This window comes from Saccoglossus kowalevskii, chromosome 15, assembly GCF_978046115.1.
Source record: "Saccoglossus kowalevskii chromosome 15, keSacKowa6.1, whole genome shotgun sequence".
NCBI classification, from domain to species: domain Eukaryota; kingdom Metazoa; phylum Hemichordata; class Enteropneusta; family Harrimaniidae; genus Saccoglossus; species Saccoglossus kowalevskii.
Genome location: NC_140655.1, coordinates 11,954,549 through 11,970,873, shown reverse-complemented (window position 1 = coordinate 11,970,873; position 16,325 = coordinate 11,954,549). Strand labels below are relative to the sequence as shown.

The window sequence follows — 16,325 nt, the reverse complement described above, 5'->3', positions numbered from 1 at the left end:
ATAATAATAATCTTTATTGATAAACGTATCCTTAACTGAGATATTGTTCGTGATACAATAAAGTTAAATGTTGTAAGGTAAAAATAGAAAAATAAAAAAAAAAATAGAGAAAAAACAAAAGACAACCACAAAAACACAAAACAAAGCAGAAACCCTATTTTTATGAGGCAGCAGGTAATTTAGATTTAATGTAGTTTTCTCTCATTAAGAAGCCTTGGTATACAAATCTGGCTAAATTAATTAACATATTTTTGTATTTCGTTTTAAGTATATTTACTAGTTTTTCTTCTTTGTTTTGATTGGTTGGTGTTGCAAAAAAATTTTTCATATGTGCATATATCAAAGTTACTGATGACCTCCCTAAATTTTGTTGATTTTGTAATGATATTTTCAAATCTTTAAATTTGAAAAATATTTTAGGTAAAAAGTTTTATTTTCGTCATCTTCTTGAAAACTGCTAGCCCGATTGCTTTGATATTTTATACGACACCTTAGGTGAGCCTCTGACAAATGTGTTCATTTTGTGACAATTAATTTTAGTGAATATTTTTGGTAAAAAAATGCAATTTTTACTATATAGCAGGACTATATCAGCCAACAGGCTGCTTGTTAACATTTTAAAATTTAAAATGATGCAGTACAGTCGAACCTTATTAGTACAAATATGAAGGTCCCAGGTGAATATATTTGTTATAACCACTGTTCGTGATAAAAAAATACAAAATTTAATTCTTCATGCTATTATATGTGGTGCATTAATTTATCATTACATGAAAGTGTGAGGCACAGGTTTCAAACCGATATGCACAATAATTAGACATGAAACGTATTTTTCTTTGGCTTAATTAGGCTTTGAATCTATATACATGTATAAATGTATCTATAGTATATTCCTGTTGTTCTTTTGAAAATAAAATTTCCTCATCACTGTTCTATTTATCTTTTTTTTTTACCAGTTTCCTCACAAGGACCTTTGACCTCTGACATGCTTGCTGAAATAAGAGCGGGACCATCACTTCAAAAGATCAGTAATAATGTTGGTAAACAGGTAAGCGTGTAAACAATATGTATTAAAGCAAGTCTCAGAAGTATTGGGGCAGCAAGTTTTCAAACAAGTTTAGTAATCTGTTGACAACTTTGTTTTTGATAAAGCAGATTTGACCATCGCAAACAATTTTGCATATCTTTCAGTCGTGTAAAACCTAACAAATTTATTTAAAAAAAACTGGCATTTGATGATGACAGATTGAAAGGTAATATTCATATTGTAGCTCATTTGCATTTAATAAAAACCAAAGTAGTTGGCAAATTAGTGAACAAGTTTGCTAACATGCAGCCCTAATAATTGTGAGACCTGCTGTAAAAATTGATTGACTTTAAACTGTGTGGCTGGCTGGCTGGGTGACTCACTGGTAGTTTGATTGGCTGGCTGGGTGACTCACTGGTAGTTTGATTGGCTGGGTGGCTGGCTCACTGGTAGTTTGATTGGCTGGGTGACTCACTGGTAGTTTGATTGGCTGGCTGGGTGACTCACTGGTAGTTTGATTGGCCGGGTGACTCACTGGTAGTTTGATTGGCTGGCTGGGTGACTCACTGGTAGTTTGATTGGCTGGGTGGCTGGCTCACTGGTAGTTTGATTGGCTGGGTGACTCACTGGTAGTTTGATTGGCTGGCTGGGTGACTCACTGGTAGTTTGATTGGCTGGGTGACTCACTGGTAGTTTGATTGGCTGGGTGGCTGGCTCACTGGTAGTTTGATTGGCTGGGTGACTCACTGGTAGTTTGATTGGCTGGCTGGGTGACTCACTGGTAGTTTGATTGGCTGGGTGACTCACTGGTAGTTTGATTGGCTGGCTGGGTGACTCACTGGTAGTTTGATTGGCTGGGTGGCTGGCTCACTGGTAGTTTGATTGGCTGGGTTACTCACTGATAGTTTGATTGGCTGGGTGACTCACTGGTAGTTTGATTGGCTGGGTGGCTGGCTCACTGGTAGTTTGATTGGCTGGGTTACTCACTGATAGTTTGATTGGTTGGGTTACTCACTGATAGTTTGATTGGCTGGGTGACTCACTGATAGTTTGATTGGCTGGGTGACTCACTGGTAGTTTGATTGGCTGGCTGGGTGACTCACTGGTAGTTTGATTGGCTGGGTGGCTGGCTCACTGGTAGTTTGATTGGCTGGGTTACTCACTGATAGTTTGATTGGCTGGGTGACTCACTGGTAGTTTGATTGGCTGGGTGGCTGGCTCACTGGTAGTTTGATTGGCTGGGTTACTCACTGATAGTTTGATTGGTTGGGTTACTCACTGATAGTTTGATTGGCTGGGTGACTCACTGATAGTTTGATTGGCTGGGTGGCTGGCTCACTGGTAGTTTGATTGGCTGGGTTACTCACTGATAGTTTGATTGGCTGGGTTACTCACTGATAGTTTGATTGGCTGGGTTACTCACTGATAGTTTGATTGGCTGGGTTACTCACTGATAGTTTGATTGGCTGGGTTACTCACTGATAGTTTGATTGGCTGGGTGGCTGGCTCACTGGTAGTTTGATTGGCTGGGTTACTCACTGATAGTTTGATTGGCTGGGTGGCTGGCTCACTGGTAGTTTGATTGGCTGGGTTACTCACTGATAGTTTGATTGGCTGGGTTACTCACTGATAGTTTGATTGGCTGGGTGGCTGGCTCACTGGTAGTTTGATTGGCTGGGTGACTCACTGATAGTTTGATTGGCTGGGTGGCTGGCTCACTGGTAGTTTGATTGGCTGGGTTACTCACTGATAGTTTGATTGGCTGGGTTACTCACTGATAGTTTGATTGGCTGGGTGGCTGGCTCACTGGTAGTTTGATTGGCTGGGTTACTCACTGATAGTTTGATTGGCTGGGTGACTCACTGATAGTTTGATTGGCAGGGTGGCTGGCTCACTGGTAGTTTGATTGGCTGGGTTACTCACTGATAGTTTGATTGGCTGGGTTACTCACTGATAGTTTGATTGGCTTGGTTACTCACTGATAGTTTGATTGGCTGGGTGGCTGGCTCACTGGTAGTTTGATTGGCTGAGTTACTCACTGATAGTTTGATTGGCTGGGTTACTCACTGATAGTTTGATTGGCTGGGTTACTCACTGATAGTTTGATTGGCTGGGTGGCTGGCTCACTGATAGTTTGATTGCCTGGGTTACTCACTGATAGTTTGATTGGCTGGGTTACTCACTGATAGTTTGATTGGCTGGGTGGCTGGCTCACTGATAGTTTGATTGGCTGGGTGGCTGGCTCATTGATAGTTTGATTGGCTGGGTTACTCACTGATAGTTTGATTGGCTGGGTGGCTGGCTCACTGGTAGTTTGATTGGCTGGCTGGCTCACTGATAGTTTGATTGGCTGGGTGACTCACTGATTTGATTGGCTGGCTGACTCACTGATAGTTTGATTGGCTGGGTGGCTGGCTCACTCACTGATAGTTTGATTGGCTGGGTTACTCACTGATAGTTTGATTGGCTGGGTTACTCACTGATAGTTTGATTGGCTGGGTGGCTGGCTCACTGGTAGTTTGATTGGCTGGGTTACTCACTGATAGTTTGATTGGCTGGGTTACTCACTGATAGTTTGATTGGCTGGGTGGCTGGCTCACAGATAGTTTGATTGGCTGGGTTACTCACTGATAGTTTGATTGGGTGGGTTACTCACTGATAGTTTGATTGGCTGGGTGACTCACTGATAGTTTGTTTGGCTGGGTGGCTGGCTCACTGGTAGTTTGATTGGCTGGCTGGCTCACTGATAGTTTGATTGGCTGGGTGACTCACTGATTTGATTGGCTGGCTGACTCACTGATAGTTTGATTGGCTGGGTGGCTGGCTCACTCACTGATAGTTTGATTGGCTGGGTTACTCACTGATAGTTTGATTGGCTGGGTTACTCACTGATAGTTTGATTGGCTGGGTGGCTGGCTCACTGGTAGTTTGATTGGCTGGGTTACTCACTGATAGTTTGATTGGCTGGGTTACTCACTGATAGTTTGATTGGCTGGTTGGCTGGCTCACAGATAGTTTGATTGGCTGGGTTACTCACTGATAGTTTGATTGGGTGGGTTACTCACTGATAGTTTGATTGGCTGGGTGGCTGGCTCACTGATAGTTTGATTGGCTGGGTTACTCACTGATAGTTTGATTGGCTGGGTGACTCACTGATAGTTTGATTGGCTGGGTTACTCACTGATAGTTTGATTGGCTGGGTGGCTGGCTCACTGGTAGTTTGGCTGGGTTACTCACTGATAGTTTGATTGGCTGGGTTACTCACTGATAGTTTGATTGGCTGGGTGACTCACTGATAGTTTGATTGGCTGGGTTACTCACTGATAGTTTGATTGGCTGGGTTACTCACTGATAGTTTGATTGGCTGGGTTACTCACTGATAGTTTGATTGGCTGGGTTACTCACTGATAGTTTGATTGGCTGGGTGGCTGGCTCACTGATAGTTTGATTGGCTGGGTGGCTGGCTCACTGGTAGTTTGGCTGGGTTACTCACTGATAGTTTGATTGGCTGGGTTACTCACTGATAGTTTGATTGGCTGGGTGACTCACTGATAGTTTGATTGGCTGGGTTACTCACTGATAGTTTGATTGGCTGGGTTACTCACTGATAGTTTGATTGGCTGGGTTACTCACTGATAGTTTGATTGGCTGGGTTACTCACTGATAGTTTGATTGGCTGGGTGGCTGGCTCACTGATAGTTTGATTGGCTGGGTTACTCACTGATAGTTTGATTGGCTGGGTGACTCACTGATAGTTTGATTGGCTGGGTGGCTGGCTCACTGGTAGTTTGATTGGCTGGGTGACTCACTGATAGTTTGATTGGGTGGGTTACTCACTGATAGTTTGATTGGCTGGGTGGCTGGCTCACTGATAGTTTGATTGGCTGGGTTACTCACTGATAGTTTGATTGGCTGGGTGACTCACTGATAGTTTGATTGGCTGGGTTACTCACTGATAGTTTGATTGGCTGGGTGGCTGGCTCACTGGTAGTTTGGCTGGGTTACTCACTGATAGTTTGATTGGCTGGGTTACTCACTGATAGTTTGATTGGCTGGGTGACTCACTGATAGTTTGATTGGCTGGGTTACTCACTGATAGTTTGATTGGCTGGGTTACTCACTGATAGTTTGATTGGCTGGGTTACTCACTGATAGTTTGATTGGCTGGGTTACTCACTGATAGTTTGATTGGCTGGGTGGCTGGCTCACTGATAGTTTGATTGGCTGGGTTACTCACTGATAGTTTGATTGGCTGGGTGACTCACTGATAGTTTGATTGGCTGGGTGGCTGGCTCACTGGTAGTTTGGCTGGGTTACTCACTGATAGTTTGATTGGCTGGGTTACTCACTGATAGTTTGATTGGCTGGGTGACTCACTGATAGTTTGATTGGCTGGGTTACTCACTGATAGTTTGATTGGCTGGGTTACTCACTGATAGTTTGATTGGCTGGGTTACTCACTGATAGTTTGATTGGCTGGGTTACTCACTGATAGTTTGATTGGCTGGGTGGCTGGCTCACTGATAGTTTGATTGGCTGGGTTACTCACTGATAGTTTGATTGGCTGGGTGACTCACTGATAGTTTGATTGGCTGGGTGGCTGGCTCACTGGTAGTTTGATTGGCTGGGTGACTCACTGATTGATTTATTGGCTCATGAGTGTAATTCATTTTCTCACATACTGCTTTTCAGGTGAACACAGAAAACAATTCAGTCACACCACATGATGACATAATGGCTGAAATCAAAGCTGGAAAATCACTGCAGAGAGATAAACCAAGAAGTAATGCTGTCAGTAAACGGGTAAGTGCAAAAAGCATGTGTTAAATTTTGATTGATTGATTGATTGACCTTTAAATTGATTCTTTTTTTTACCTAGTTAATGGACTGGGTGAGTTAGTGCTTGAGTGAGAACTGAGTGGGGTGAGGCGAGTAGTAAGTGAATTAATAAGTGCATGGATGTGAGTAGTGAATAAGAGGTGAGTGAAAGTTTAGTGAATGCAAAGTGAGTAGTGATTAACTAGTAAGTGAGAAATGAGTAGTGAGTCAATGCATATGTGAGTGAGAGATAATTATAATGAGTTAGTGAGTGAGTGAGTGATGATTATAGTGAGTTTGAGATGATTAGTGAAAGGTGAGTGAGTGATGATTATAGTGAGTTTGAGATGATTAGTGAAAGGTGAGTGAGTGAGTGATGATTATAGTGAGTTTGAGATGAATAGTAAATGAGTAGTGGAAGGGGAGTAGTGAGTGAGATGTGAGTAAGATGTGAGTGAGTGAGTGAGTGAGTATTATAGTGAGTTTGAGATGAATAGTAAATGAGTAGTGAAAGGTGCGTGAGTGAGTGAGTGAGTGAATAATGAAAGAGGGGTGAATAGTGAGTCAATGCATGTGTGAATGAGTAGTGATTGAGAGGTGAATAATGAGTGAGAGGGGTGAGTAACAAGAGATGAGTAGGGAGAAATAAGTAGTGAGTGAAAGATGAGTGAGAGGGAAGTGATGAGATAAGGAGGATAGAATGAGTGGTTGGTTGATTGATTGATTGGCTAATAATGAGAAATATTTCTTCATCACTTTTGTTAGATGGATATTGATATAAATTCAGCCACACCAACTGGTGAAGGAGGTAAAGTCTTCTCAGCTAAGGATGTAATAGATCAAATACCGAAGACAGATGATGGTGGTAGACCCATCCCGGAATGGAAACGTCAGATTATGGCGAGAAAAGCAGCCGAACAAGCAACTAAAGAAGCGGCTGAAAATATGAAGAAAAAGAAGGTGGGTTATTTCATCTCAAACTATAATTCTGTTTCCACAGGTGCATTCGATTTGACGTTTTGTAGCGGCCCAGGGTGCGTTAAGACTTCTCTGCTTTCATTCAACTTATGAAGTTTTTTACTGCCACTGCTTGCTCGAAAAAATGGTGGAAAACAAAATTACTGAGTAATAAATAGTTGTTTAGGAACTGAGTTTTAGTGCAGAAGTTGACAATTTTTTTTTTGGAAAATATAAAATGCAACAGTGTGTTTTTTTTCAAATAAATTGTATACATTTTTTACAAGTTTCCTTCGCTTAGCTTCTCACTGATACAATCGCATAAAAATTTACTTTAAAAATTACATTTTCTTTTATACAATTACTTTTATTGCAGCAGGACTGCGTTGTCACTCAGGGCACTTTGAAGCATCAAATCGAATGCCGTCCCACAAAACTTAGTTTGTTTTATTTCTCTGAGCCATCCCTAGATTTGCTGTATTTTAATTGCTCCAAGCCAAATCCCCTCAAATTTGTTCATTGTTTTATTTCAATTTGTCTTTGTATTTTCATTTGTTTGATTTCGTTGCTTAATCCATTAGTATTTATATCTGTGTGTCGTCTATGTATATGTAAATTTCCCTCATTTCTATGCATTTTACTGTCAATTGTATGCTGTTTATTATCATGAGAAGAACCAATGACAATTTGGTGACATTATTTCCCAGCATGCACCTCTTCTAATAATATAAATGGTAAAGTTGTAAAAGTCGGCTGTCTTTAAACTTTTATAACTTTTATTGTTTTTTACAAATTCAGTTGAAATTATATTTATTACACAACACATCTGAATGTCTTTTTTTATCAGTTTAATCAAAAATTATCATGGAATTTAGAGTAAACTAAGTATTGGCAGTAAATCATGGAATAGGGAAGGGTATATTTCACAACGTCTGCGTTCTGTTCTGTACTGTCTTGTTTTCATTTCCACACATTGTGTTACATCTGCAAGGTGTGCAATGTCTCAACTATGTTGTGTATTGCTTTATATTTCTATAATACCGCTTTCTCTGTTTCTTTCTGTTTCTCACTGCGTCTTATTATTCTCAGCTAGAGGAAGGTAAAGTTGTACCCGCTGTACGGAAACTCTATGAAACAAGGGTAAAAAGAAATATTGTGTGTGATAATACCTTCTGTGTTTCCCTCATAAGTGACTAATTGTGTTTTTTATCATAGTCCTGTAATTTCATGCTTTATACCAAATTCATTTTATATTACCATTAATCACCTTATTATCAATTGATTAAATCATCAGTTTTTGTTTTTTTGTAAAAAATATAATAAGAATGTTTATCAAAACTAGATTATGTTTTTATTACGAGAATAGCCCAAATGATTCATGAAGACAGCGTGGTGATCACATTGACCAATAAGATTACCGTAATGTGTTACTATATAGTGACAAACAATTTGTATAATTCATGCTTGTGGGAACGTTAGTGTTTGGGGATTCTATAAATTGTGTGAAATTTTAATATTTCATGGCAATGGGGAATCCTCACACGCACATACTATAGTGTGTTACTATTTACAAATAAGCATCTGCTTATAAGCCTTTGCATTTCATCATCCACTGTTATTGTCACTTAGAACTCAATTCCCACACAAGCACAGGTGGCAACCCTGGCCACTTTAAAAAGTATGTAGAAAAGAAAATTACAATTGTGTATCTAGGTATCTGAAAACAAATAATAATAATATCTAAATATTTCCATACACTTCAATACATTATGCATTTTTCATTTTTAAAATTATAATTAACATTAGACTTAGAAATTCTGTAGCAGGCATTACTAATATAAACATTTCATTAAATTAAATTGCATTAATCCAGGCTATTATTTGGTTCATTTAGTTCATGTGCGCTATGTTTTCTGTGTGATCGTTTGTGAGTCAAGTGAAATTAACATACATTTTACATGAAAAGTACTATTTGCTGACACCATGTCTCTGTGTCAGCTGGTACATGGATGTGGGTAAAATGGGTTGCATGAATAACAAGTCAAAGTTGTACCACTGTATTATCAGACCCCATTGATTCCCGCCCAGTCTAAAGGTTGGCTCAAACAAATTTATATTTTTGGTCAATGCTCGGTTTTTTTTTTCAGTTAAATTAAATAATAAAAAAAAAACAATTTATGAGAAGTTGAAAATGCAAGTTAAAATAAATTTCTGTACTTTGTACAGTAATTTAAAAAAAAAAATTATCAAAAAGTGTTTTTGCCTGGGCCTTATTGCTAATGACCATTTTGAAATGTGTGACCTTGTTTCACAGCTGACTATAATACTTTGTATAACATAGTTAGTTTTCTCGCTATTAAAGTACCTTGATGTTATTAAACCTTGATTATTTAATTTATTCATGTATCTTGTAATTGGCTAGGTGTGTAACCAATCAGGTGCCTTGGAGCACTTCTCACTTTAAAATTATGACATACTTTGTCAAGGGAAACCAAGTGACATTTGAAAGAGGTATTTTGCAATCTTTGAAAATGTAAGGAAAAATTAGGATTAAATTTTGTGATATTGCCAGAAATGTCCTGTGAATTAAATATACATAAAATTTTTAGGCAAATGATTATTTCAGTACATACTCAGTATATGTACCAAATTGTATTTTATTGGGACATTGCTTCTCAGATTATTCTGGGAGCGAATTCACATACAAAATTACAATTTCAATAAAAAACAAAAGAACAGAGGTTAAGCTTAATTCCACTGCAAATTTATTTAAATAGCAGCACATGTTCAAATCTCATGTGAACAAATATTGTATTTTACACATGCTGTACCCATCGCTATGGGACCCATATCGAACACGATACAATGCAATGATTACTACCGTTACCTTTTAACACTGGATTAAAATTACAATGCAAAACAAGAGACAGATCAACAGTGTAAACAACATAAACAATGACCCATGATGCAATCCCAGGGATTGATGGCTTCCCTTTAACATCTGGCTAACTTGCAAAAAGTTTTTTGGTTGCTAGGTAACAACCAATTCATTACTTTTGAGTCTCTTCTCACTCACTCTTAATAAAGAAAAAAACTTCAGCTGACATACTAACGTATAAAAACGTATATCTTTAAAAACAAATTGTTCGTTTTATATTTCAACAAACAGACATTCCATTGACTATATTTATTTTCTTATCATACCCAGGAGGAAGAGCAAGAAAATAAATACAAGAATTTGCCCGCCTGGAAAGCTGATTTATTGAGAAAAAAAGAGGAAGCTGCAGCTCAGTAAGCACATTTTTCACATTTTTATCTTCGCTGTCGACTATGTGATTGATATGCATATGATTATCATACGAGTGAGTGTCCATCGTTGTTCGCATCAACTTTTTACTTTTTCTACTTCTTGAAAACTACAAGTCTGATGGCTTTGATACTCACCTCACCTCACTCAGATTTGTTTATTTCTTGGTGATATTTTTATTTCTCTAATTGTGAATATTTTTGCCATTTTTGGTAAGTGATATTTTCGTCATCTTGTTGAAAATCACCAGTCTGAATGCTTTGATATTATACATACAGGCACTGCAGTTGGACCTTTCTCAGATTTGTTCATTTTGTGATGAAATCTTACATTATTTAATTGATATGTTCATTGCTAACAGCTATCTCAGCCGAGGCTGCATGTTTTGCTAAGTGCATTTTTTGTGTAGTGTTTTTTTTTTAATTTTGATATTTCAAAATAAGACACAATCCTGTTTTCCTCTGTGATTGGCACAACATCAGACCACCGATTATATTGCATAAGAGTCCTATTACCCCAATAAAGCTATATTGCAGACTACCAGTATCCTAGTGATAAATCATTGCTTGGTTAATGACGATTTTCTTATCTGTGTTCTTGAGGTTTTTGGAATTGTGTATAAATCCATAGAGGGCGCTGTTCAAATTTTTCAGCCAAATTGACTTAAAAAGTGTTTCAATCATTTTGAATAAACCTAGTCTTACTAATGAGACAAGATTGAGGGCGTTGTTTTCCAGAATACTGGAATGAACTAGAATTATTAACAAATGTGATTGGATTAGTGTTGATGACTATTAAAGGATGGAATTTTTGTCTTCATTTTGTTTCTTCGTTCTCATATTCAAACTTTGATGTATTTCAATAAACTTATTCTTCAGAGAGAGGAAAGAAGAGGAAGAAAGAAAGAGAAGACTGGAAGAAGACCGGCAGCGAGCAGCGAGATTGGAAAAGGAAAGAAAGAAGCAAAACAGAAGTGGAGCATTAAAACCTTGGGAAAAAGAAATCCAGAAAGCCAGAGAGGGCAGTGAAGAGCAATATGTGTGACATCTCACATGATTTATTTGATCTAGAGTTAGCCTGACAAGGTCGTGTGAGTGAAGCTCTTCGCTGTGTTCAAAACCCAACACACGCCTGACAGAACTTCCCCAACGATATTTTGTTGCTATCAATCAAATTGCAGGAGCGTCATCAAAGCGTAACCATTCAAATTTCCGCCCAATGTTCATCATCTTGTTGAAAACAGTCTATGATTTTTGCCAACAATGCAAACACGGCTTTTATTGGCGGTGTTACCATGACGACAAAAATGAATATTCATTGAAACTCATTGCAAGAAGGCATGAAATTTGGGATTTCGCAGTATTCATCTTGACGACGAGACATACACTATTCTGTCCGGCGTTAGTGGGGTGTAGTGAGGGCGCCACTCACACCTACATGTCGGGCTAACTCTACAGTAATTATTTTACTTTTGATACATCTGCATTGAACATTGAACAGTTCCCACTAAATCTGCAAAAACAATCGTAATCAGGTCCCTCACATAAATTATTTACCAGGCTTGACACGTAACTTGTTAAATGTTTGTATATTTACTTCCTTGCCTGTAAATGAATGCTCAGCTTCTAAAAAAAATGGTTGCTATGTAAACATTGGTGTCTTGTATCTCACATCAAAAGCAAATTTATTATATTAATATCACATTAGATGGCCATAGAAATAATTAGCATGATGTTTTGAATAATATTTATTAAATACCAAAATTAAACTTTTACTGTTACATGCAAATACGATCAAATTTTTAACAACAAAAATCACCATGGAGTCAGAATAAACTGAGTAATTTTGTTTATTTTGCCCCAAATATTTATTCCAGATCAGTATGTGATCAAATGTTTCTTTCAATTTGTTTTGTAAATTACAAGTGTACATTATTAGGCAAAATAAATATTTGATTGATTGATTGACTGAAATGTCCATATTATATAACATTTTATATCATTTTTCATTTGTCCATTTAATATATGTTAGATCAATTTTCATTTCCCTATATTATTTAAAGCGCTATAGTCGTCATGCCGCAGTGTTCGAAATTGACCAATAGCGATGTACATGTATGCAACACGTTTATAATACATTGTTTCTTTATACAAAAATCTAACACGAGTTGCGTGACTATTGTCGCACTTTAATATGTTAGATTATTTTTTATTTTTACATAAAATGTTAGATTTTTTTTCATTTGTCATATTCATGGACATATTATATCTGTATATATGATTTTTCAGGCAATACATCTGATTTTAGGTTTATTGTTATTTTGTATGATTTGTAGAATATCAAAACCTATATCAGATTGATTGAAGTTTGTAAATTTGTCAAAATAAATTTAAACTGGAAACTTAAAAATTGTACATCATACAAAATTTACTTTCTGTTTTTCATCACAATTTACTCATTCTTACAGTCGCCAGAAAACAATTCTTATATGAAGGACGGCGGTTGTCATGCCGCGCCCTGTTCGATATAAGATAAGATAACTTTATTGACATTATTCTTTCTATAGCAGATGAACATAGTCAAGTAAAATTAAAAAAAAAGTAAAGAGGATAATCAAATAGAACTCATAGTGAAGTATATAACATGTGTAAATTACAGTTGACTGTTTACATGAAACTCGAATATGCGCTGTGTGCCAACCACCGCCCTGAAACCTTTTGAACAACAAAGTCAGCTCTTGTCACCTTCCACCAAAACACTTTTTCCTTATATTTTTTTTTCGAATAATTTGATCAAGGCAATGAGAAGTTTTGTTCATTTGGTCCAAAAATAAACAAATACAATTTTACAGAAAATAATGTGCAAAATCTTTCAATGAAATTTAATTTATCTTAAATTTTATCAAACTGAATACATTATTGAGTATCCCAAAATAATATTGTTATATTATGTACAAGTCATTTTTTCAGTACTAAAAATATTTTGTTTTTAAACTTTTTTTGGACTAATTTAAATGTTTTAGTTTATGTTAATTTTCTTGTTTTGAAAACAATATATAAGCTATTTTTGACATTATTTAAGTTCAGAAACAAAAAAAAGTATTATTGGTGATGGGGAGTAAAATTGTAAATAAATAAATGAGAATGAATTGTACAAACAATTATGAAAACAAATTGTTGATAATGAGCAATACAAATTGAAAACAGACATCTTTAGTTTGAGAATACCATGCTTGCAAATGATATCCTCTTTTCATGTTCTTTTAACTGGTCTGTATAAGGTGTATATTTTTAGTTGTCAATTTTCAGGATTTCTGTATCATGATTAGTCCTACTTTTTCAATCATTTTCAAGACTTCATGTTCCAGTTAAAATGCTCTGTTAACTTCTTAAATAACTGGGAAGACTGTTGGGGTGTAAAGATAAGAGCTGCTGTGATTGGATAGTATCTAAGCTGCCTCACTATTGATTGGATTGTACCATAACAGTAAGAGCTGCTGTGATTAGATAGTATCTAAGCTGCCTCACTATTGATTGGATTGTACCATAACAGTAAGAGCTGCTGTGATTGGATAGTATCTAAGCTGCCTCACTATTGATTGGATTGTACCATAACAGTAAGAGCTGCTGTGATTGGATACTAAAAGTAACTACATTTATGGATATCTAAACTGCCTCAGCATTGGTTGGATTCTGTCATAGAAATTGTAGTTAATAGAAGCATATCATTGGCTATTTTTTTTCTTAAAATGAAATAATTATTTAATGAAAAAAACAAATTAACCAATCATTGATTATATCTGTATATATTCTGAATTTTGTGCAAATCCTTATATCTTATAACTATATATTTTCTAAAAGTCTGTCATGTAGAATTTCATGTTAATTGCACAGAATGGGAGGAATGGTGTCCATGCCATTAATATATTGATTCTGTAGGTGTGTTCACACTACAATTGTAGCTTGTATGAAAGCACATGGTCACATAGAACAATAATAAATTCATTTGAGTTTCAAAACAACTTTTTGCTAAGGGTTGGTATACTTGTATTAAAATTGTATTATATTATTAAATATTATATCAAATCCTTCAAATTTGTGAGTGGAATTTTATGAAATACTTGCTGAGCTTGGTCAAGTTGTCTATCATTGTCAATATCAGAGAGGTTGATTCAGCTTTGATTTTAGAACATTTAGCTACTGTGATGGTATGGTTTACTTTATTTGATTTTAAAAATAGAGAAATCATTCTTTTCTACTTACCGGTATTTTCAAATTGTGAGAACATGACTTATTGGGAACTCGTTCAACAACCCTGATTTTCGGCTTTACTATTAGCTTGTATGGACAGTTGAATTATAGAGTGTCGCCTGTAGGGAATTAATGCATTGTAATTTTGATGTGATCGCAGCAGAAATAGTACCATAAATTTGTCAGGAATTGCTAACTCGCAGAAAGATTATCAGTACATCTCCTGGTGGCTATAGTCATATATGTTTATGCAACAGAAATTAAAAATTACTCTTTGCTGAGATTACAAGAAACAACCACAGGGAGCCCAGGAACTATAATCAACTGTACGCACTCCCTAGTGGGGGGTCTAGTGCAAGAAATAGACACGGGATTTAGGCTCCAGCGAGCTCATATTTTTTAAACTGGAAAAAACAGAAACAGAATGAAAAATAAAATCTATAAAAAATACCAGGTTGAAGAATATTAGTTGCTCTTTCAAATTTCGCCAAAGCCTTACCTATATTTTACCTATATATGCAGAATAAATCAAATTGACTCCATTAATTAACGGTTGGCCCGAACGCACGGCACAGTTGGAGGCGTGGCCTGTTCAGAATGTGTCAACAACCAATCATAAGACTGGTTACGAGCCACACAGAGATTACGATTCGGTTAGCCTAGCTCAACTCGTTCGTAACCAGTCTTGTGATTGGTTCTTGAAAATTTTGAACAGGTGCCGCACAGAGGTTACCATTTTCAGACTGCATTCGAACGGGGACTAATTACGGTAGATTATGTTACGAGCCACACCGCAATTACGATTCGGTTAGCCTAGCTCAACTCGTTCGTAACCAGTCTTGTGATTGGTTCTTGACAATTTTGAACAGGTGCCGCACAGAGGTTACCATTTTCAGACTGCATTCGAACGGGGACTAATTACGGTAGATTATGTCGCACAGAGCATGTCTGTCACATTGCACCTACAATGGTGAAAGAGATCGGTGAAAAACATACACATCTAACAATAACAGTTTTAAAAGATTGTAATTTTATTATATAGAATATTTATAGAAATACACATTTGTCAGAAGGCTTTGGATATTAAATATAATGAATAACCATAATACCTTTAATCGAAGACATGTATAAAAAAGATAAAATTTATGAATAACTATGAAAAAAACAGAACAAATATGGCACAGCCAAATAGCAGGCAAACTGTGATTAAATTTTGCCTTGTGACACCTGCTGACCATAAAGACAGTTACACTTAGAACTACTACTACAAGATATGATTACGGTAACAATTTATATGTCATACACACTACATAGCTCACACTGCTATTAGTGAAATAGTATAAATATTCACGACTTCATTTGTATAGCTATTCCCAACCTAATTCTTCACATAGTCGGGGTTATAGGTCCTGACTCCCAACAATAACACTATCGCAGCGATAACAGAGTCAAATGGTATGGGAGGCATGGTTTGAGTACACACGTTTCTGTCTTGTGTGTATTTTTTCAATATATCGAGCAATAATAGTTAACAATATTACAGTTACAAATGTACCCGGTAACATCAATTTTTTAGAACATGGAGCTAATGTTGTTTCAATTCTATTTTAGAACCAATCGGTATATTTCGAGTTTAACAATGTATACAGGTCAAAATAACAATCTAAGCTGCCTAAAATTTGCCGAACAATGCTAGCTCACCTGCTTTAAAATAACTTAAATAAAGTTACGGTTGACTGTAACACTCAAATTCATTTTGAGATGCTAATGCGTATATCACCTGTTGTGAATGGTCGCTGGGGGTCATCTCCTCCATATTTAAGCCCATTTATGACAATTATTACATAACAGTTTCACCTATGCTGATATCCAGCTTCAAGCGAGGTTTAAACTCCTTTATGTAATGTATTCACACCAGTTTTTCTCTTATGCTACAAGCGTGGTTCTTTTTTAGCAACCATATACT

The 16,325-nt window shown here is 36.6% G+C and overlaps 1 protein-coding gene across 4 annotated transcripts in view; it reads left to right on the top strand.

Annotated features, from left to right (window-relative positions):
• LOC102809429 (uncharacterized) overlaps positions 1-14,203 on the top strand; it is a 39,812-nt gene extending 25,609 nt beyond the window's left edge. For 3 of the 4 annotated variants that reach the window (XM_085490454.1, XM_085490450.1, XM_085490453.1), the window contains exons 6-11: positions 957-1,048; positions 5,720-5,830; positions 6,611-6,805; positions 7,892-7,942; positions 10,011-10,093; positions 10,988-14,203. In XM_085490454.1, coding sequence (XP_085346580.1) covers positions 957-1,048; positions 5,720-5,830; positions 6,611-6,805; positions 7,892-7,942; positions 10,011-10,093; positions 10,988-11,153 — 698 coding nt within the window. In that variant the 3' untranslated portion in view covers positions 11,154-14,203. The remainder of the gene's footprint in view (positions 1-956; positions 1,049-5,719; positions 5,831-6,610; positions 6,806-7,891; positions 7,943-10,010; positions 10,094-10,987) is intronic. The other variant, XM_085490451.1, reaches the window with a different exon arrangement.
• Positions 14,204-16,325: the final 2,122 nt, after the last annotated feature.